Source organism: Ranitomeya variabilis, chromosome 6 (assembly GCF_051348905.1).
Source record: "Ranitomeya variabilis isolate aRanVar5 chromosome 6, aRanVar5.hap1, whole genome shotgun sequence".
NCBI lineage: Eukaryota > Metazoa > Chordata > Amphibia > Anura > Dendrobatidae > Ranitomeya > Ranitomeya variabilis.
In genome coordinates this window covers 581,818,542-581,841,733 of record NC_135237.1, presented here as the reverse complement: position 1 = coordinate 581,841,733, position 23,192 = coordinate 581,818,542, and the positions used below count along the sequence as shown (strand labels likewise).

Genomic DNA, 23,192 nt, shown 5'->3' with positions numbered 1-23,192 from the left:
CCTGCGTTTATTTGTGAAAAAAAACATAAATTTGGTGAAAATTTTGAAAATTTCACAATTTTCCAACTTTGAAATTTTATGCCCCTAAATCACAGAGATGTGTCACACAAAATACTTAATAAGTAACATTCCCCACATGTCTACTTTACATCAGCACAATTTTGGGAGCAACATTTTTTTTGTTAGGGAGTTATAAGGCTTAAAAGTTGACCAGCAATTTCTCATTTTTACACCACTATTTTTTTAGGGACCACATCACATTTGAAGTCATTTTGACGGGTCTATATGATAGAAAATACCCAAGTGTGACACCATTCTAAAAACTGCACCCCTCAAGGTGCTCAAAACCACATTCTAGAAATTTATTAACCCTTCAGGTGCTTCACAGGAAATTTTGGAATGTTTAAAAAAAAATTGAACATTTAACTTTTTTCACAAAATTAATTCAGATCCAATTTTTTTTATTTTTCCAAGGGTATCTGGAGAAATTGGACCCCAAAAGTTGTTGTGCAATGTGTCCTGAGTACGCCGAAACCCCATATGAGGGAGAAAACTACTGTTTGGCCACATGTCGGGGCTCGGAAGGGAAGGAGTGACATTTTAAAATGCAGACTTTGATGGAATGGTCTGCGGGCACCATGTTGGGGTTGGAGAGCCCCTGATGTGCCTAAACAGTAGAAACCCCCACAAGTGACCCCATTTTGGAAACTAGACCCCCTATGAACTTATCTAGATGTGTGGTGAGAACTTTGAACCCCCAACTGCTTCACAGAAGTTTATAACGCAGAGCCGTGAAAACAAATAATTTTTTTCCCCACAAAAATGATGTTTTAGCCCCCAAATTTTTATTTTCACAAGGGTAAAAGGAGAAATTAGACCATGAAAGTTGTTGAGCAATTTGTCCTGAGTACGCTGATGCCCCATATGTTGGGGTAAACCACAGTTTGGGCGCATGGCAGAGCTCGGAAGGGAAGGAGCGCCGCATGACTTTTTTCAACGCAGAATTGGCTGGAATTGAGATTGGGCGCCATGTTGTGTTTGGAGAGCCCCTGATGTGCCTAAACAGTGGAAACCCCCCAATTCTACCTGAAACCCTAATCCAAACACACCCCTAACCCTAATCCCAACCCTAACCCTGACACACCCCTAATCCCAACCGTAAATGTAACCCTAACTTTAGCTCCAACCCTAATGGGAAAATGGCAATAAATACATTTTTTAAATTTTTTAATTTTTCCCAAACTAAGGGGGTGATGAAGGGGGGTTTGATTTACTATTTATAGCGCATTTTCTAGCAGACTTTTATGATTGGCAGCTGTCACACACTAAAAGACGCTTTTTATTGCAAAAAATAGTTTTTTCATCACCACATTTTGAGAGCTATAATTTATCCATAGTTTGGTCCACAGAGTCATGTGCGGTCTCGTTTTTTTCAGGACAAGTTGATGTTTTTATTGGTACCTTTTTTGGGCACGTGACTTTTTTTTTTTGCTTTTTATTCCAATTTTTGTTAGGCAGAATGAACAAAAACCAACAACTCATTTTTTTTGGGGGGAGGGTGTTTATACCGCTCCACGTTTGATGAAATGGATAAAGCAGTTTTATTCTTCGGGTCAGTACGATTACAGCGATACCTCATTTATATCATTTTTTGTTTTGTCGCTTTTATACAATAAAAACTTTTATATAAAAACTAATTATTTTTGCATCGCTTTATTCTGAGGACTATAACTTTTTTATTTTTTTGCGATGATGCTGTATGGTGGCTCGTTTTTTGCGGGACAAGATGATGTTTTCAGCGGTGCCATGGTTATTTATATCATCTTTTTCATCGCGCGTTATTCCTCTTTTTTTATGATGATAAAGTATTGTTTTTTTGCAGCAGAAGCAAGACAAAAGTGCAGGTTTGAGGCTCTTCTCCTGCAGGCAGCGCACTCTCCCTCTGGCTCCACTTCCTCTTCTGACTGCAGAGATCAGGCCGCAGAGTTTAGCAGCAGTTGTACAGATCAGGGGCTCCCACAGGAATTCCGGAACATTTCACCCAACCGCCCGCAGAAGCTGATCACATATCCTGAGCCCTAGACCAGCAAGACGTCTGCAAAGGAGGGACGGCGAAGGGCTGAGAGACTGATGGAAGGAGGAGGAGCAGAGACAGCGAGGGATGCAGAAATAGTCTTACACTGCCAATGATACGGAGCAGGATGGATGAAATAACCGGCACAGAGAAACAGAGGGAGAAGCAAGCAGCAATGATTGTAGACTGCCAATGATACCGAGCAGGAGGAAAGAGACAACCGGCACAGGGAGACAGCTTGGACAAGGACAGAGCTATGCGACATTGCTCTGATAACATCTAAGGCCTATGATAGCCTGCACTCAGAAGAAGGCAAATGAGACCTCTACCACGCACAACAGAGGACATGAGACCTCCATAAAACAGAAGATTGAGGTAAACATCCATAAAACTGAGCAAGAGAAGTGAGACCTTTCCACAAAGACTGGGGTGAATGAGACCTCTACAAAACCAGCCAGGGTAAATAACACCTTCACATGGCAAACCTGGGTGTATGAGACCCCAGCATCAAAGGTCAGCTTGTAGGAGACCCAGTGGACAGCAGGGTCGTTCACAGCTGTGAAGATGCAGCAGTCTCTTGTTTTGGGAGCTGTCCAGTGCTGAATTCTGGAGCCTGTGCTGACCATTAATGCTGCCGCTGTCCAGTGCTGAGATCTGGAGTCCACCTTGACCATTGAGGCTGTCTTCCTCCAGTGCTGAAATCTGGACAGTGTTCTGACCAATTGACATTGCCTCTCTCCAGACCTGAAGTTTGGAGCCTGCCCTGACCATTGGGGCTTCTACTGTCTAGTATTGATTTCTGTAGCCTTCCCTGTCCATTGGGGCTGCTCTATTGAGACCTGAATTCTGGAGCCTGCCCTGACTATTGAGGTTGCTTCTAACCAGACCTGAAGGCCAGAGCCTGCCCTGACTCTTGAGGTTTCTGATATCCAGTGCTGACTTCTGGAGCCTGCTCAGACCATTGCTATTCTCCAGTGCTGAAGGACAGAGCCTGCCCTGACCATTGAGGCTGCCTCTGTGCAGATCTGAAGGCCAGAGCCTGTCCTGACCATTGAGGCTGCCTCTGTGCAGATCTGAAGGCCAGAGCCTGTCCTGACCATTGAGGCTGCCTCTGTGCACATCTGAAGGCCAGAGCCTGTCCTGACCATTGAGGCTGCCTCTGTGCAGATCTGAAGGCCAGAGCCTGTCCTGACCATTGAGGCTGCCTCTGTGCAGATCTGAAGGCCAGAGCCTGTCCTGACCATTGAGGCTGCCTCTGTGCAGACCTGAAGGCCAGAGCCTGTCCTGACCATTGAGGCTGCCTCTGTGCAGATCTGAAGGCCAGAGCCTGTCCTGACCATTGAGGCTGCCTCTGTGCAGATCTGAAGGCCAGAGCCTGTCCTGACCATTGAGGCTGCCTCTGTGCAGAGCTGAAGGCCAGAGCCTGCCCTGACCATTGAGACTGCCTCTGTGCAGGTCTGAAGGCCAGAGCCTGTCCTGACCATTGAGGCTGCCTCTGTGCAGACCTGAAGGCCAGAGCCTGTCCTGACAATTGAGGCTGCCTCTGTGCAGACCTGAAGGCCAGAGCCAGCCCTGACCATTGAAGTTTCTGCTGTCCTGTGCTGAATTGCCCTGATCGTTGTGGCTGCTGCTATCCACTGTTGAATTCTGTGAATTCTGGAGCCTGCCCTGACCATTGCTGCTGTCTGGTGCTGAAGTCTGGAGTCGGTCTCTGTGAGGTGCACAACTCCTCAGACCTCATGTTGCCCATCAGAGGATTTGCTTCTTTTAAGGGCCGGGACTTCACCCACCTTCCGTCTCAGTGTCTCTGACCTACAGAAGAATATTGTGCCCCCATTTTGGAGGAGGGTGGTGGGCAACTGCAGGTTGATGTCCCTCCTTTACCCTGGTTATCTTCACCTCCATAACCATCTCTTCCTCCCTAACCCTGCACTGACCTCTGGAAGACAAGAGGAACAATGCCAAGGTCCTTTCTGGTCAAAAAAGTGAAGGACGGCTTCTGTTCTGCTGACGGTGACAGTGCATATATCCGACATCGCGCAGACTTCCCAGCACACCTCTCCAGTAAAGGTAAGCGCAAATGTGGGCCCCTGATGGGAGCCATGCAGTGCAAGAAATGTACATACACACATACATACATACATACATACATACATGTGGAGAGCTAGCAGAGCTGAGTTTGTTGTTGCTCCTGATGTGTAGACTCAGGTACTTATGGGATTATACACATTACTGGCTGTGCAATCCTTATACAGAGCCTCCATCCCTGGGCTCACTGCAGTACAACCCTCACCATCCATTACTTGCAGATGACCTGATGTCTGACACCGGCCCCAAGGTACCCTACTGCAATTCACTAACAGAGCAGAGCTTCCTCCAAGCAGCCAATCACAAGGCTCGTACCAGGCCACAAAGGTGGGCAGCACAGTGCTAGCGAGTGACAGCCAGCTGCCCACAGCTACACGCAGCAGTGCCGAAGCCTCGTCTCATCCTCAGGGTTCGCTCACACCGCCCAATGGCATCCGATTATTCTGTTATGCCAGAGAATTGGACGCTATATGCAAATGACCCTCGGCTGAGACTGCTGCAAGCACGAGCCGAGTGTCACCTTAGTGGACAACACAGGAAAAAGGACCACTGTAGGGAATGCACACCACAGTGCGATCTATAAAAAGGCAAAACTTTATTAACAAGAAGTTTAAAACCTACTTAAAACCAAAGCACTGCCCCCCCCCCATGCATGATATAATGATCACAGGCAATAAATGCAATAAGCCCCTAGACCCTGGATTGTAACATGCAATTATCAAAAAATAGAGGAATAATAATAATAAATCCTGAGCATGAATGACAAGTTCTGAAAGTGTACAATCACCAACTATAATTGAATCTGTCCCCACAAGTGCCCTGAAACCAAAATGCATAAACATGTGGACACACACAGGGACTTTATTGTGTGTCTACATTTTTTGGCATTTTGGTTTCAGGGCACTTGTGGGGACAGTTTCAATTATAGATTGTGACTAGTTGGCCCGTGAGAAATTTTTGCACATTGGTTGTCGGGGGCGCAGGCAATTTCAGGAAAATCAAGCTGGTCAAATGTTAATGTATTTAATGAAATGATGACCACAGAGAGGTATTTATATATGTACATTGGTAATACAATAAACTGGTTTGATAAGTAGAGGCTAAAAAAATGTCTTTAGATTGTGGTGCCAATTGCAGGTTATTGGGTTTTTTCTGCAGGTTTCTGAAAATGAATGTTTAAACTGTATTTATTGATCAAATCGTGAATGTGTGGTTTGTTTGTGTCTTTTCTTGCTGAAGGGGGCAAGTTTACCTTTCAAATGGTGTATTATTTGTGTGTGGGGGGGCGAAGTAATCACCAAAAAAGCAGTGCATATTTAAAAATGCGTTTGCATATGTGACTCACCATTTGTGTGTGTGGGGCGAAGTAATCTCTGAAAAAGCAGTGCATGTTTACAAATGTGTTTGCATATGTGCCTCACCATTTGTGTGTGTGGGGTGAAGTAATCTCTGAAAAAGCAGTGCATGTTTACAAATTTGTTTGCATATGTGCCTCACCTGCACCTCGAATTTGCCTGAAATAGCCTGGGCAAGCACTTCGGCAAGCTGGAAAGACCCCCAAGGCAAATGCCACCTGCAGGTAATTTGACCTTTGAAATGGTGTATCATTTGTGTATCTCGGTGGAGTATAAATGGAGCAACTTGAGGTTGTGGTGCCACCTGCAGGTTATTGTTTTTACTGCAGGTTTCTGAAACTGAATGCTTAAACTGTATTTATTGATCAAATCATGAATGTGTGGATTGTTTCTGTCTTTTCTTGCTGAAGGGGGCAAGTTTACCTTTCAAATGGTGTATTCTTTATGTTTGTTGGGCGAAGTAATCACCGAAAAAGCAGTGCATGTTTACAAATGTGTTTGCATATGTGATTCACTTGCAGTGAAGTGTTGGGCAAGCACTTCGGCAAGCCCCAAAGCAAATGCCTCTTGCAGGTTATTTGACCTCTGAAATGGTGTATCATTTGTGCGTGTCGGTGGAGTATAAACAGAGCAAGTGTGCAATTGAGTAGGCAGTGCATGTTTATAAATGTGTTTGCATATGTGACTCACCTGCAGCGAAGTGTGCAATCCTCCAGTGTGCCTGAAATCAGCTGGGCAAGGAGTTCGGCAAGCTGGAAAGCCCCTGTCACGATAATGTAAAAATGTCATAGTGTGAGTTTAGTTTTAGAAGGTTACATGGCTTTCCAGACACGCTGTGGGCCATTCCGACCCCCCTCTTCTCTCTTGGCCTGCTGCGTGTGTGTGTGTGTGTGTGTGTGTGTGTGTGTGTGTGTGTGTGTGTGTGTGTGTGTGTGTGTGTGTGTGTGTGTGAATCCTAAACCCCTCCCTAAAATGTTTATGGTTCTATGCTGCAGGCAGAGCAGTCTCCCTAAAACTACTCATTCCTCCTGGTACTAATTGAAACTGGTGTAGCCACCATGATATTCTTTGTTCTATTAAAGTGACATATTCTGGCACTGATCCGGGCTAGCGATATAAGAATTGTATATTCCGGATGTCCATCGATAGATCTATCACTTCCTGAAACAGATTGCAGCAAAACACAATGAGGGCAAAGTGCAGATTCTCAGTAAACGGTTCAGGTAATTGCTCCGTGTTTACACTTAAAAGAATCGCCCTGACGTGGCGCACCTCGTGATCCGGGTGTATTCCGGATACGAGATTCCTACAGCTAGGCATAAAAAAGTTTTCCTAAATCTAAGTAAAGGGGTGGTTTCAGCCCCTTAGTGATGTAACCACAGGGGGGAGTGCCTGGGTTTTTTGGCTAAGAAACAAGTAGTGAAGTGAGCTGTCTTCTGAAGTCTTTTTGCCCGGGGTCCAGCTGCTCTATAGATGTGACATGCATCTTCATTTTATCTCCTGTTTGCCCATATGCTCAGAGATACATCATCTGAATGCTATGTAAGAGTTTTTTCAATTTGAATCCTACTTTTATTTGTAATTGTTATGTACACATGATTTTGCCTTCTTTATAATATCTTTTTTATACCTTGTAAACACTGCCTACCTTTTTTTGGAGTAAAATATAAAATTACTATCTTGTGTCTTCATGCTCTAAACGAACTGTCTCGTCCTCTGAAGTGAATTACGCTGCTGATTGGGTTGGCTCCGGACCCGTCAATACTTTGAAAATCGGAGGTGGTGGCAGCATACTTTGTTCTGTGCGTTGGGGAGGCTTTGTAGCAACAGCGGCATTGATAATTATTGTTCCCACCTGAGTGGGAGTAGTTATATCGCCCTCACTGCAGTGAGCCCAATAGGCAATTCATAGCAGGCAGCCTTTCTGGTGACTAATTACCCTAGGTGCAGTACCCTAACTGACCTGAGGGTAATGGGGCGCCAGAGAGCTGCAAGTTCCAAACCGGAACTGGGAAGTGGGATATAGATAAATCCCCTTCAGAAGGAACCAGGGGCAACCAAACAACCCCGGTTCATGACAAATTGGTGTGAGTGGTGGGGATGATAAAGGTATCTTCCCCCTGCACCTAGGATAATTAGTGGCCAGAAAGGCTGCCTTACTATGTACTGGCTAATGGGCACACTGCAGCGAGGGCGATATAACTACTCCCACTCAGGCGGGAACAATAATTATCAATACCGTCCATCGCTACTAGGTTTCCCAAAGGCGCAGGACAAATCCGCTGCCACCAACTCTGATTCCTTAATTAATTACGGGTTCGGAGCCAACCCACTTAGTAGTGTAATTCACTTCAGAGGACGTGACCGTACGTTATAGAGCAAGGAGCAATGAAGCTAGTAATTTTATATATTTTACTCCAAAAGGTAGGCAGTGTTTAAAAAAGGGTAGAAAGATATTATAAAAGAAGACGAGTATCGTATGTACAGACAATTACAAATAAAAAGAGATTAACGGTGAACATCAACTTACGGTTCTTTCATGTCATTCAATGGTACGCTATGCGGTGGCGGGGGGGAGGGGACCTTCCCCAAAATTTTCAGGTCAGATTGCACAGCCTGTCATAGTTGAATCCCCCGGCAAAAGACCCTACCTTGTCTGGGCCGCTGAGTTTTATACCCTTGCCCAAAACTAAGGGTCTCCCCCCCCCGGATGACCTCGTGGGGTGGGTAGAGCTATGGAATGCACTCCTCTTTCTTGAGTATATGAAAAAACATCATCGCACATATCTCGGCGTATGAACCTCGTAGAAAGATGACACCCGTGTCGCTATGCTCAGCGTGACATGGGGGTTCATTTAAATATAGGCATGGGGTAGCTGGGTGACCCAGTTAGGTAGTAATCCATTTCTCAATTGTGCTGGTTCTGGAACCTACAAAACTCACTGGCTGGTAGTTCTACCGAGGAACATGTCAAAAATGTGTTTGCCCCACTTCTATCATTAACTGGTGCTATGATATTTACGTTTTCAAGGACTAAGAAACCTTGACCAGGGGTCAGCCGGGGAGAAAGAGAAAGGTACTGACCCCGGCACCTGAATTTAACCCTTGTGGGTGTGGCTGGATGCCCCTTCCTCTTTCTTCCCGTTGGTCAGCTGGATGTCCCAGATTACTGCATCACCTGAGGGAGTAGTGGGAGGGAGGAATTGGGCACTGCACAGATTTTTCGTACTAGCTTTCCCATAGGGGCTCTGCAGTCAGAGGCACTTTCCTTAGTTACTATCGTGCCTGCCATTCCTGCCAGGATAGGGATGAAGGGGACCATTCCTTACAGGCAAGGGATGAGGAGGAATGCATACCAGGATGGGGTTGAGGGCCATGCATACTAGGATAGGTATAAGGGGGCCATGTATACTAGAATAGGGATGAGGAGCCATGTATACCAGGATAGGGATGAGGAGACATCACCTACTGTATTCTCACCCATCCCTTGTAGACTGTGAGCCCTTGCGGGCAGGGTCCTCTCTCCTCCTGTATCCTCACCCATCCCTTGTAGATTGTGAGCCCTCGCGGGCTGGATCCTCTCTCCTCCTGTATCCTCACCCATCCCTTGTAGATTGTGAGCCCTCGCAGGCTGGGTCCTCTCTCCTCCTGTATCCTCACCCATCCCTTGTAGATTGTGAGCCCTCGCGGGCAGGGTCCTCTCTCCTCCTGTATCCTCACCCATCCCTTGTAGATTGTGAGCCCTCGCGGGCAGGGTCCTCTCTCCTGTATCCTCACCCATCCCTTGTAGATTGTGAGCCCTCGCGGGCTGGATCCTCTCTCCTGTATCCTCACCCATCCCTTGTAGATTGTGAGCCCTTGCGGGCAGGGTCCTCTCTCCTCCTGTATCCTCACCCATCCCTTGTAGATTGTGAGCCCTCGCGGGCTGGATCCTCTCTCCTGTATCCTCACCCATCCCTTGTAGATTGTGAGCCCTTGCGGGCAGGGTCCTCTCTCCTCCTGTATCCTCACCCATCCCTTGTAGATTGTGAGCCCTCGCGGGCAGGATCCTCTCTCCTCCTGTATCCTCACCCATCCCTTGTAGATTGTGAGCCCTCGCGGGCAGGGTCCTCTCTCCTCCTGTATCCTCACCCATCCCTTGTAGATTGTGAGCCCTCGCGGGCTGGATCCTCTCTCCTGTATCCTCACCCATCCCTTGTAGATTGTGAGCCCTCGCAGGCAGGGTCCTCTCTCCTCCTGTATCCTCACCCATCCCTTGTAGACTGTGAGCCCTCGCAGGCAGGGTGCTCTCTCCTCCTGTATCCTCACCCATCCCTTGTAGATTGTGAGCCCTCGCGGGCAGGGTCCTCTCTCCTGTATCCTCACCCATCCCTTGTAGATTGTGAGCCCTCGCGGGGTGGATCCTCTCTCCTGTATCCTCACCCATCCCTTGTAGATTGTGAGCCCTTGCGGGCAGGGTCCTCTCTCCTCCTGTATCCTCACCCATCCCTTGTAGATTGTGAGCCCTTGCGGGCTGGATCCTCTCTCCTGTATCCTCACCCATCCCTTGTAGATTGTGAGCCCTTGCGGGCAGGGTCCTCTCTCCTCCTGTATCCTCACCCATCCCTTGTAGATTGTGAGCCCTCGCGGGCAGGATCCTCTCTCCTCCTGTATCCTCACCCATCCCTTGTAGATTGTGAGCCCTCGCGGGCTGGATCCTCTCTCCTGTATCCTCACCCATCTCTTGTAGATTGTGAGCCCTCGCAGGCAGGGTCCTCTCTCCTCCTGTATCCTCACCCATCCCTTGTAGATTGTGAGCCCTCGCGGGCTGGATCCTCTCTCCTGTATCCTCACCCATCCCTTGTAGACTGTGAGCCCTCGCAGGCAGGGTGCTCTCTCCTCCTGTATCCTCACCCATCCCTTGTAGATTGTGAGCCCTCGCGGGCAGGGTCCTCTCTCCTGTATCCTCACCCATCCCTTGTAGATTGTGAGCCCTCGCGGGCTGGATCCTCTCTCCTGTATCCTCACCCATCCCTTGTAGATTGTGAGCCCTCGCAGGCAGGGTCCTCTCTCCTCCTGTATCCTCACCCATCTCTTGTAGATTGTGAGCCCTCGCAGGCAGGGTGCTCTCTCCTGTATCCTCACCCATCCCTTGTAGATTGTGAGCCCTCGCAGGCAGGGTCCTCTCTCCTCCTGCATCCTCACCCATCCCTTGTAGATTGTGAGCCCTCGCGGGCAGGGTCCTCTCTCCTGTATCCTCACCCATCCCTTGTAGACTGTGAGCCCTCGCGGGCAGGGTCCTCTCTCCTCCTGTATCCTCACCCATCCCTTGTAGATTGTGAGCCCTCGTGGGCAGGGTCCTCTCTCCTCCTGTATCCTCACCCATCCCTTGTAGACTGTGAGCCCTCGCAGGCAGGGTCCTCTCTCCTCCTGTATCCTCACCCATCCTTTGTAGATTGTGAGCCCTCGCGGGCAGGATCCTCTCTCCTCCTGTACCAGTGACTTGTATTGTTTAAGATTATTGTACTTGTTTTTATTATGTATACCCCTCCTCACATGTAAAGCGCCATGGAATAAATGGCGCTATAATTATAAATAATAATAATAATAATACCAGGATAGGGATGAGGAGCCATGCATACCAGGATAGGGATGAGGAGCCATATATACCAGGATAGGGATGAGGGGGCCATGTAAACCAGGATAGGGATGAGGAGACATGCATACCAGGATAGGGATAAGGGGCCATGTAAACCAGGATAGGGATGAGGAGCCATGTATACCAGGATAGGGATGAGGAGCCATGCATACCAGGATAGCGATGAGGAGCCATGCATACCAGGATAGGGATAAGGGGCCATGTAAACCAGGATATGGATGAGGAGCCATGTATACCAGGATAGGGATGAGGAGCCATACATACCAGGATAGGGATGAGGAGCCATGCATATCAGGATAGGGATGAGGAGCCATGTATACCAGGATAGCGATGAGGAGCCATGCATATCAGGATAGGGATGAGGAGGAATGCATACCAGGATAGGGATGAGGAGCCATGTATACCAGGATAGGGATGAGGAGCCATGTAAACCAGGATAGGGATGAGGAGCCATGTATACCAGGATAGGGATGAGGGGCCATGTATACCAGGATAGGGATGACGGGCCATGTATACCAGGATAGGGATGAGGAGCCATGTATACCAGGATAGGGATGAGGAGCCATGTAAACTAGGATAGGGATGAGGAGCCATTTATACCAGGATAGGGATGAGGGGCCATGTATACCAGGATAGGGATGAGGAGCCATGCATACCAGGATAGGGATGAGGAGCCATGCATACCAGGATAGGGATGAGGGGCCATGTATACCAGGATAGGGATGAGGGGCCATGTAAACCAGGATAGGGATGAGGAGCCATGCATACCAGGATAGGGATGAGGAGACATGCATACCAGGATAGGGATGAGGAGACATGTAAACTAGGATAGGGATGAGGAGCCATTTATACCAGGATAGGGATGAGGGGCCATGTATACCAGAATAGGGATGAGGAGCCATGCATACCAGGATAGGGATGAGGGGGCCATGTATACCAGGATAGGGATGAGGGGACCATGTATACCAGGATAGGGATGAGGGGGCCATTTATACCAGGATAGGGATGAGGAGCCATGTATACCAGGATAGGGATGAGGAGACATGTATACCAGGATAGGGATAAGGAGCCATGTATACCAGGATAGTGATGAGGAGACATGTATACCAGGATAGGGATGAGGGGCCATGTATACCAGGATAGGGATGAGGGGCCATGTATACCAGGATAGGGATGAGGAGCCATGTATACCAGGATAGTGATGAGGAGACATGCATACCAGGATAGGGATAAGGAGCCATGTATACCAGGATAGTGATGAGGAGACATGTATACCAGGATAGGGATGAGGGGCCATGTATACCAGGATAGGGATGAGGAGCCATGTATACCAGGATAGGGATGAGGAGACATGTATACCAGGATAGTGATGAGGAGACATGTATACCAGGATAGGGATGAGGGGACCATGTATACCAGGATAGGGATGAGGGGGCCATGTATACCAGGATAGGGATGAGGAGCCACGTATACCAGGATAGGGATGAGGGGGCCATGTATACCAGGATAGGGATGAGGAGCCAAGTATACCAGGATAGGGATGAGGGGGCCATTTATACCAGGATAGGGATGAGGGGCCATGTATACCAGGATAGGGATGAGGAGCCATGTATACCAGGATAGGGATAAGGAGCCATGTATACCAGGATAGTGATGAGGAGACATGTATACCAGGATAGGGATGAGGGGACCATGTATACCAGGATAGGGATGAGGGGGCCATGTATACCAGGATAGGGATGAGGAGCCACGTATACCAGGATAGGGATGAGGGGGCCATGTATACCAGGATAGGGATGAGGAGCCAAGTATACCAGGATAGGGATGAGGGGGCCATTTATACCAGGATAGGGATGAGGAGACATGGATATCAGGATAGGGATAAGGGGGCATGTATACCAGGATAGGGATGAGGAGCCATGTATACCAGGATAAGGATGAGGGGCCATGTATACCAGGATAGGGATGAGGAGACATGCATACCAGGATAGGGATGAGGGGCCATGTATACCAGGATAGGGATGAGGAGACATGCATACCAGGATAGGGATGAGGGGCCATATATACCAGGATAGGGATGAGGGGCCATGTATACCAGAATAGGGATTAGGAGCCATATATACCAGGATAGGGATGAGGAGCCATGTATACCAGGATAGGGATGAGAAGCCATGTATACCAGGATAGGGATGAGAAGCCATGTATACCAGGATAGGGATGAGGGGTCATGTATACCAGGATAGGGATGAGGGGCCATGTATACCAGGATAGGGATGAGGAGCCATGTATACCAGGATAGGGATGAGAAGCCATGTATACCAGGATAGGGATGAGGAGCCATGTATACCAGGATAGGGATGAGGGGACCATGTATACCAGGATAGGGATGAGGGGCCATGTATACCAGGATAGGGATGAGGAGCCATGTATACCAGGATAGGGATGACGGGCCATGTATACCAGGATAGTGATGAGGAGACATGTATACCAGGATAGGGATGAGGGGACCATGTATACCAGGATAGGGATGAGGGGGCCATGTATACCAGGATAGGGATGAGGAGCCATGTATACCAGGATAGGGATGAGGGGGCCATTTATACCAGCAGGATAGGGATGAGGGGCCATGTATACCAGGATAGGGATAAGGAGCCATGTATACCAGGATAGTGATGAGGAGACATGTATACCAGGATAGGGATGAGGGGACCATGTATACCAGGATAGGGATGAGGGGGCCATGTATACCAGGATAGGGATGAGGAGCCACGTATACCAGGATAGGGATGAGGGGGCCATGTATACCAGGATAGGGATGAGGAGCCAAGTATACCAGGATAGGGATGAGGGGGCCATTTATACCAGGATAGGGATGAGGAGACATGCATACCAGGATAGGGACGAGGAGCCATGTATATCAGGATAGGGATAAGGGGGGCATGTATACCAGGATAGGGATGAGGAGCCATGTATACCAGGATAGGGATGAGGGGCCATGTATACCAGGATAGGGATGAGGAGACATGTATACCAGGATAGGGATGAGGGGACCATGTATACCAGGATAGGGATGAGGAGCCATGTATACCAGGATAGGGATGACGGGCCATGTATACCAGGATAGTGATGAGGAGACATGTATACCAGGATAGGGATGAGGGGACCATGTATACCAGGATAGGGATGAGGGGGCCATGTATACCAGGATAGGGATGAGGAGCCACGTATACCAGGATAGGGGTGAGGGGTCCATGTATACCAGGATAGGGATGAGGAGCCAAGTATACCAGGATAGGGATGAGGGGGCCATTTATACCAGGATAGGGATGAGGGGCCATGTATACCAGGATAGGGATGAGGAGCCATGTATACCAGGATAGGGATAAGGAGCCATGTATACCAGGATAGTGATGAGGAGACATGTATACCAGGATAGGGATGAGGGGACCATGTATACCAGGATAGGGATGAGGGGGCCATGTATACCAGGATAGGGATGAGGAGCCAAGTATACCAGGATAGGGATGAGGAGACATGCATACCAGGATAGGGACGAGGAGCCATGTATATCAGGATAGGGATAAGGGGGGCATGTATACCAGGATAGGGATGAGGAGCCATGTATACCAGGATAGTGATGAGGGGCCATGTATACCAGGATAGGGATGAGGAGACATGTATACCAGGATAGGGATGAGGGGACCATGTATACCAGGATAGGGATAAGGGGGCCATTTATACCAAGATAGGGATGAGGAGCCATGTATACCAGGATAGGGATGAGGGGCCATGTATACCAGGATAGGGATGAGGAGACATGCATACCAGGATAGGGATGAGGGGCCATATATACCAGGATAGGGATGAGGGGCCATGTATACCAGGATAGGGATGAGGAGCCATGTATACCAGGATAGGGATGAGGAGCCATGTATACCAGGATAGGGATGAGAAGCCATGTATACCAGGATAGGGATGAGAAGCCATGTATACCAGGATAGGGATGAGGGGTCATGTATACCAGGATAGGGATGAGGGGCCATGTATACCAGGATAGGGATGAGGAGCCATGTATACCAGGATAGGGATGAGAAGCCATGTATACCAGGATAGGGATGAGGAGCCATGTATACCAGGATAGGGATGAGGGGACCATGTATACCAGGATAGGGATGAGGGGCCATGTATACCAGGATAGTGATGAGGAGACATGTATACCAGGATAGGGATGAGGAGCCATGTATACCAGGATAGGGATGAGGAGCCATGTATACCAGGATAGGGATGAGAAGCCATGTATACCAGGATAGGGATGAGGGGCCACGTATACCAGGATAGGGATGAGGGGCCATACATACAGGATAGTGATGAGGGGCCATGTATACCAGGATAGTGATGAGGAGGCCATTTATATCAGGATAGGGATGAGGGGCCATGTATACCAGGATAGGGATGAGGAGCCATGTATACCAGGATAGGGATAAGGGGGCCATTTATACCAGGATAGTGATGAGGGGCCATATATACCAGGATAGGGATGAGGAGCCATGTATACCAGGATAGGGATAAGGAGCCATGTATACCAGGATAGGGATGAGGAGCCATGTATACCAGGATAGGGATGAGGGGAGCCATGTATATCAGGATAGGGATGAGGAGCCATGTATACCAGGATAGGGATGAGGGGCCATATATACCAGGATAGGGATGAGGGGCCATGTATACCAGGATAGGGATGAGGGAGCCATGTATACCAGGATAGGGATGAGGAGACCATGTATACCAGGATAGGGATGAGGGGCCATGCATATAAGGATAGGAATGAGGGGCCATGTATACCAGGATAGGGATGAGGAGACATGCATACCAGGATAGGGATGAGGGGCCATGTATACCAGGATAGGGATGAGGAGACATGCATACCAGGATAGGGATGAAGAGCCATGTATACCAGTATAGGGATGAGGGGCCATGTATACCAGGATAGGGATGAGGAGCCATGTATACCAGTATAGGGATGAGGGGCCATGTATACCAGGATAGGGATGACGGGCCATGTATACCAGGATAGGGATGAGGAGCCATGTATACCAGGATAGGGATGAGGGGCCATGCATATAAGGATAGGAATGAGGAGCCATGTATACCAGGATAGGGATGAGGAGACATGCATACCAGGATAGGGATGAGGGGCCATGTATACCAGGATAGGGATGAGGGGCCATGCATACCAGGATAGGGATGAGGAGCCATGTATACCAGGATAGGGATGAGGAGACATGCATACCAGGATAGGGATGAGGGGCCATGTATACCAGGATAGGGATGAGGGGCCATGCATACCAGGATAGGGATGAGGGGACCATATTTACCATATAGTCCGAAAAAAAACGGTACTGTCATGATCCAGGTCGGGGTTTGCCTGCTGCTTTTCATTCCCTGGCCTGGTCATGTAGGGGTTAACCTTTTTTGCTGTACTCTGAGTCTGTTTCCTCTGGTCCTACCTGGCTCTGACCCTTGTGCTTGTGCTTGACTACGCATTCGTCTCACCCCGTTCAGATATTGCGCTCCCGACCAGCTTCTGACCCCTGGCTTGTCTCCGACTCTGCTTTCCTCTCTCCCCTTGGTACTATGTTCCTGGCTGTGTACGACTCGGCATGATCGACCTCTCTCTGGCCATCTACTTGTGGTTTCCCCACTACTGCAGGTCCTCACTCGCTGCAAGCCGCTGTTCTCCGCTCATCCTCGCCCCCTGGTGGTTGTACCTGGAACAGCATCCCAGGTACCACGACAGGTACCTAATCTCACCCAGTCCCAGGTCACTGTCTACACCATCTTTCCCTACTATAAAGTAATTACCTCCTCCAGTCTCAGGTCACTATCTACACTATATTCTCCTCTTGTACAGTAAATAACTCATTAGTCCCAGGTCATTATCTACACCAGAGGTGTCAAACTGCATTCCTCGAGGGCCGCCAACAGGTCATGTTTTCAGGATTTCCTTGTATTACACAGGTGATAATTTAATCACCTGCACAGAATGATTCCAGCACCTTGTGGAATGCGAAGGAAATCCTGAGAACATGACCTGTTGGCGGCCCTCGGGGAATGCAGTTTGACACCTCTGATCTACACTATCTTCTCCTCCTGTACAATAATACTAAAAATCTTTATTTATATAGCGCCAACAACTTCCGCACCACTTTAGAGTTTAACAATTCATACACAACACTCATAAGTAACAACGTCAAAAATAATACAATAATCAAAGCAAAACAAGGAGACCCTGCTCGTGATAGCGTAAGGGGGTTCCAAAAAATGGTTGAATGCCTTTTACACTACCCGTTTAATATTTGACTTTATATGTGTTGTATACGCTATGCTGCTAAATGTATATAAATTTAAAGTGTTCTATTATGTGTTATAGGGAAAGTGCAGTACTTCAATTAGGACACTAGCTGGGGTACATTGGTATATAGTGAACGTAGGAGGGGTCAGCTGTGGATGTGATAGGACTATTTCCTTGTTAGAGTTCAGTGGAGCCAGAGAGCCCAGGCAGGCCCGGAGGGCCCTAGAGCCCGGGGCAGCACAGTGGGCTCCGTAATGTTTGAAGCTAGAAGCCCAGACATCCAAGGCCAGGAGATCAGGAATTGCAGCAGCATAGGAACGCAGGTGGCTCTATCATGTGTTGGCTTACTACGTGGGCAGATGCCCTTTTGTCTGGGGAAAAGCGGACAGAACTCCTAAGAGTAGTGAAGCTGCACAGGGAGGATGCTGCGATGCCGGATACAATGGTCCGATCCGGGAATGTGCTGAAGGACATGAGGGAAGCAAAGGATGTAAACTGTGTGGAACCCTATGTTGATGCTACAAAAGACATGGATGTGCTGAGAGAAGAAACCAGTAAAGTTATCTGTTTTAAGTTGAACGTGGACTCTCTCTATTTGTGCAACAACGCCAGCAGCAAAACCTCGGCTGCTCAGATGGGAACCTGACGGTGCAGATGATGTAGCTGAATGTACGCTGAAAAGGGGAGGCCAGGGCACGTGTAAACAGATATTCTAAGCCATGACTACGTCCCTGGTGTTTCCTCACAATAGCTTACAATCTACAATGAGGTGGGGGAAACAAAGTACACATGTGTATTTACAATGATGGTCCAGCCATCTGGAGGGAGTGGGGGATACATAAAGGCTGCACGAGCTAGTCACCAAACAGTATTTGTGATGCTGTTGGGTGCGGTGGAGTTTGATGGATGTTTATTCTCGGATAGTGAATTGGCTACACACACACACATAAAATTACTTTGATTAGGGAATGTGATAGGCTACCCTTAACAGATGTGTTTTTAGGGAGCTCCTAAAACTGTGTAAGTTGTGGATAATCCTAATTTCTTAGGATAGAGCATTCCGGGGGATTGGTGTTACCCAGGAGAAGTCTTGGAGCCGGGAGTGGGAGGTACAGATTAGTGCGGATGTTAGTCGAAAGTCGCATGCAGAGCGTAATGAGCGGGTAGGCTGATAAACAGAAATGAGGGAGGAGATTTAGGGGGGTCACACTGTGGAGAGGACGAGTAGGGTGGTACACAGAGATGAGGAGGAGATGTAGGGGTCCGCACTGTGGAGAGGACGGACAGGCTGATAAACAGAAATGAGGGAGGGGATGTAGGGGGGCCGCACTGTGGAGAGGACAAGTAGGGTTATAGACAGAAATGAGGAGATGTAGGGAGGCCGCACTGTGGAAAGGTCAGGTAGGGTGATAGAAATGAGAGAGGAGATGTAGGGGGGCCGCACTGTGGAAAGGTCAGGTAGGGTGATAGAAATGAGAGAGGAGATGTAGGGGGGCCGCACTGTGGAAAGGTCAGGTAGGGTGATAGAAATGAGGGAGGGGATGTAGGGGGGCCGCACTGTGGAAAGGACAGGAAGGGTTATAGACAGAAATGAGGAGATGTAGGGGGGACGCACTGTGGAGAGGACAGGTAGGGTGATAGACAGAGATGAGGAGATGTAGGGGGGTCACACTGTGGAGAGGACGAGTAGGGTGGTACACAGAGATGAGGAGGAGATGTAGGGGTCCGCACTGTGGAGAGGACGGACAGGCTGATAAACAGAAATGAGGGAGGGGATGTAGGGGGGCCGCACTGTGGAGAGGACAAGTAGGGTTATAGACAGAAATGAGGAGATGTAGGGGGGCCGCACTGTGGAAAGGTCAGGTAGGGTGATAGAAATGAGAGAGGAGATGTAGGGGGGCCGCACTGTGGAAAGGTCAGGTAGGGTGATAGAAATGAGAGAGGAGATGTAGGGGGGCCGCACTGTGGAAAGGTCAGGTAGGGTGATAGAAATGAGAGAGGAGATGTAGGGGGGCCGCACTGTGGAAAGGTCAGGTAGGGTGATAGAAATGAGGGAGGGGATGTAGGGGGGCCGCACTGTGGAAAGGACAGGTAGGGTTATAGACAGAAATGAGGAGATGTAGGGGGGCCGCACTGTGGAAAGGTCAGGTAGGGTGATAGAAATGAGAGAGGAGATGTAGGGGGGCCGCACTGTGGAAAGGTCAGGTAGGGTGATAGAAATGAGGGAGGGGATGTAGGGGGGCCGCACTGTGGAAAGGACAGGAAGGGTTATAGACAGAAATGAGGAGATGTAGGGGGGACGCACTGTGGAGAGGACAGGTAGGGTGATAGACAGAAATGAGGAGATGTAGGGGGGACGCACTGTGGAGAGGACAGGTAGGGTGAAAGACAGAAATGAGGGAGGTGGTGTAGGGGGGCCGCACTGTGGAGAGGACAGGTAGGGTGATAGACAGAAATGAGGAGATGTAGGGGGGCCGCACTGTGGAGAGGACAGGTAGGGTCAGACAGAAATGAGGGAGGTGGTGTAGGGGGGCCGCACTGTGGAGAGGACAGGTAGGGTCAGACAGAAATGAGGGAGGTGGTGTAGGGGGGCCGCACTGTGGAGAGGACAGGTAGGGTCAGACAGAAATGAGGGAGGTGGTGTAGGGGGGCCGCACTGTGGAGAGGACAGGTAGGGTCAGACAGAAATGAGGGAGGTGGTGTAGGGGGGCCGCACTGTGGAGAGGACAGGTAGGGTCAGACAGAAATGAGGGAGGTGGTGTAGGGGGGCCGCACTGTGGAGAGGACAGGTAGGGTCAGACAGAAATGAGGGAGGTGGTGTAGGGGGGCCGCACTGTGGAGAGGACAGGTAGGGTCAGACAGAAATGAGGGAGGAGATGTAGGGAGGCCGCACTGTGGAGAGGACAGGTAGGGTCAGACAGAAATGAGGGAGGTGGTGTAGGGGGGCCGCACTGTGGAGAGGACAGGTAGGGTCAGACAGAAATGAGGGAGGTGGTGTAGGGGGGCCGCACTGTGGAGAGGACAGGTAGGGTCAGACAGAAATGAGGGAGGTGGTGTAGGGGGGCCGCACTGTGGAGAGGACAGGTAGGGTCAGACAAAAATGAGGGAGGTGGTGTAGGGGGGCCGCACTGTGGAGAGCTTTGTGGGTGAGAACAAGCAGTTTAAATTGGATCCTATAATGAATGGGCAGCCAGTGCAATGTTTGGCAAAGAGTGGACGCGTCCTAGCACCGATTAGCCAGATGGACGACCCTGGCTGTTTTATTAACCCCTTCACGACCTTGCCCTTTTCCGTTTTTGCGTTCTTGTTTTTCGCTCCCCTCTTCCCAGAGCCATAACATTTTTATTTTGCTGTCAATATGGCCAAGTGAGGGCTTGTTTTTTATGGGACAAGTTGCACTTTTCAACTACTTCATTGGTTTTAGCATGTCGTGTACTAGAAAATGGGAAAAAAAATTCCAAGTGCGGTGAAATTGCAAAAAAAGTGCAATCCCACACATGTTTTTTGTTTGGCTTTTTTGCTAGGTTCACTACATTCTAAAACTGACCTGCCATTATGATTCTCCAGGTCATTACGAGTTCATAGACACCAAACATGTCTAGGTTGCGTTTTATCTAAGTGGTAAAAAAAAATTCCAAACTTTGCTAAAAAAAATAAATAATAATAATTGTGCAATTTTCCAGTACTCGTAGCGTCTCCATTTTTCGTGATCTGGGGTCAGGTGAGGGCTTATTTTTTGCGTGCCGAGCTGGCGTTTTTAATGATACCATTTTGGTGCAGATACGTTCTTTTGATCGCCCGTTATTACATTTTAATGCAAAGTCATGGCAACCAAAAAAAGTAATTCTGGCATTTCAAATTTTTTTATCGCTACGCCGTTTAGCGATCAGGTTAATCCCTTTTTTTTTATTGATAGATCGGGCGATTCTGAACACGGTGATACCAAATATGTGTAGGTTTGATTTTTTTTAATTTTATTTTGAATGGGGCGAAAGGGGGGTGATTTAAACTTTTAAAAAATATGAAAAAAAAAAAAATTTAAAACTTTTTTTTTAGCTTTTGCCATGATTCAATAGCTTCCATGGGAGGCTAGAAGCTGGCACAACTCGATCGGCTCAGCTACATAGCAGCGATCATCAGATCGCTGCTATGTAGCTGAATTGCAGGCTTGCTATGAGCGCCGACCACAGGGGGCTCTCACAGCAGGCCAGCATCAGTAACCATAGAGGTCTCAAGGACCTCTATGGTTACTGTCCTGACACATCGCCGACCCCCGGTCATGTGATGGGGTCGGCGATGCTATCATTTCCGGCCACGCGGCCGGAAGCGCCGGTTAAATGCCGCTCTCAGCGTTTGACAGCGGCATTTAACTGGTTAATAGCGGTGGGTGAATCGCGATTCACCCGCCGCTATTCAAGCACATGTCAGCTGTACAAAACAGCTGACATGTCGCGACTTTGAGGTGGGCTCAGCGCCGGAGCCGCATCAAAGCAGGGGACCCAACCTCCGCAGTAATAGTACGGCGGAGGTTGGGAAGGGGTTAAGGATGGACTGGAGAGGGGAAAGTCGAGTGAGGGGGAGGCCAGTAGTCCAGGCGGGAGTGGATCAGGGTGACAGTGAGGGTTCTTGTTGTTTCCATGGTGAGAAAAGGGCGGATTCTATGTGTTCTTTAGGTGTAAGTGGCATGAGTGGGCAAGAGATTGTATGTGGGAGGTGAAGGAGAGATTCATGTCTGATATAACACCAGACAGCGCGCCTGCTACCGGGGTGTTATTATGGGACCACCCACGGAGAGGGAGATGTCAGATTTGGGGAGGTTAGTAGACGGCGGGAGCAGAAGAAGTTCAGATTTGGAGAGGTTGAGCTTCAGATAGAGAGCGGACATGATGTCAGAGACTAAGAACAAATACCATTGATACATAGCTTAGAAATACGTACTGGGAAAATACACCCTATATTTTGGACAAAAAAATCCCTGTAAGGAGGACACTCCAAAATGGTCAAACCTACAGCGAGATGTGGAGTACATAGTCCCATACACAATATAGAAAATTATTCTTAAACACCGTTTTATTAAACAATCATAGATAACAACATAATCAAATAAATATATGTACAGACTAACAAAACCAGGTACAGAATGGTGCACATACAGATAGACAACGACTACAATAGTAGCAATATGGTAGATAGCAGTTTAAATCATAACTCCCCCTACAAAGTGCTAAGTGCGATATGGAGTACAAATAGATGTGAAGCTGAGTTCCCACTCACTTACTGGGATTGCTATATAGCAAACCACCAGACTCATACCAAGAGGGAGAAGGGAAAATGGAAAGGAGGAGTATACTGCTCGTCTTACCCATCAGTATATGCTTGTAGTGTGTCTGCAGCAGCCCCGACGCGCGTTTCGCGTTGGGCTTCCTCGGGGGGCTGTCCCCCGAGGAAGCCCAACGCGAAACGCGCGTCGGGGCTGCTGCAGACACACTACAAGCATATACTGATGGGTAAGACGAGCAGTATACTCCTCCTTTCCATTTTCCCTTCTCCCTCTTGGTATGAGTCTGGTGGTTTGCTATATAGCGATCCCAGTAAGTGAGTGGGAACTCAGCTTCACATCTATTTGTACTCCATATCGCACTTAGCACTTTGTAGGGGGAGTTATGATTTAAACTGCTATCTACCATA

The 23,192-nt window shown here is 48.7% G+C and overlaps 1 protein-coding gene across 1 annotated transcript in view; it reads left to right on the top strand.

Moving 5' to 3' along the window:
• The first annotated feature begins 1,910 nt into the window (after window positions 1–1,910).
• Window positions 1,911–23,192, top strand: part of SCRT1 (scratch family transcriptional repressor 1) — a 72,001-nt gene continuing 50,719 nt past the window's right edge. The window contains exon 1 of the mRNA XM_077271578.1: window positions 1,911–4,144. Within this exon, the coding sequence (XP_077127693.1) occupies window positions 4,033–4,144 (112 nt within the window). The 5' untranslated portion in view covers window positions 1,911–4,032. The remainder of the gene's footprint in view (window positions 4,145–23,192) is intronic.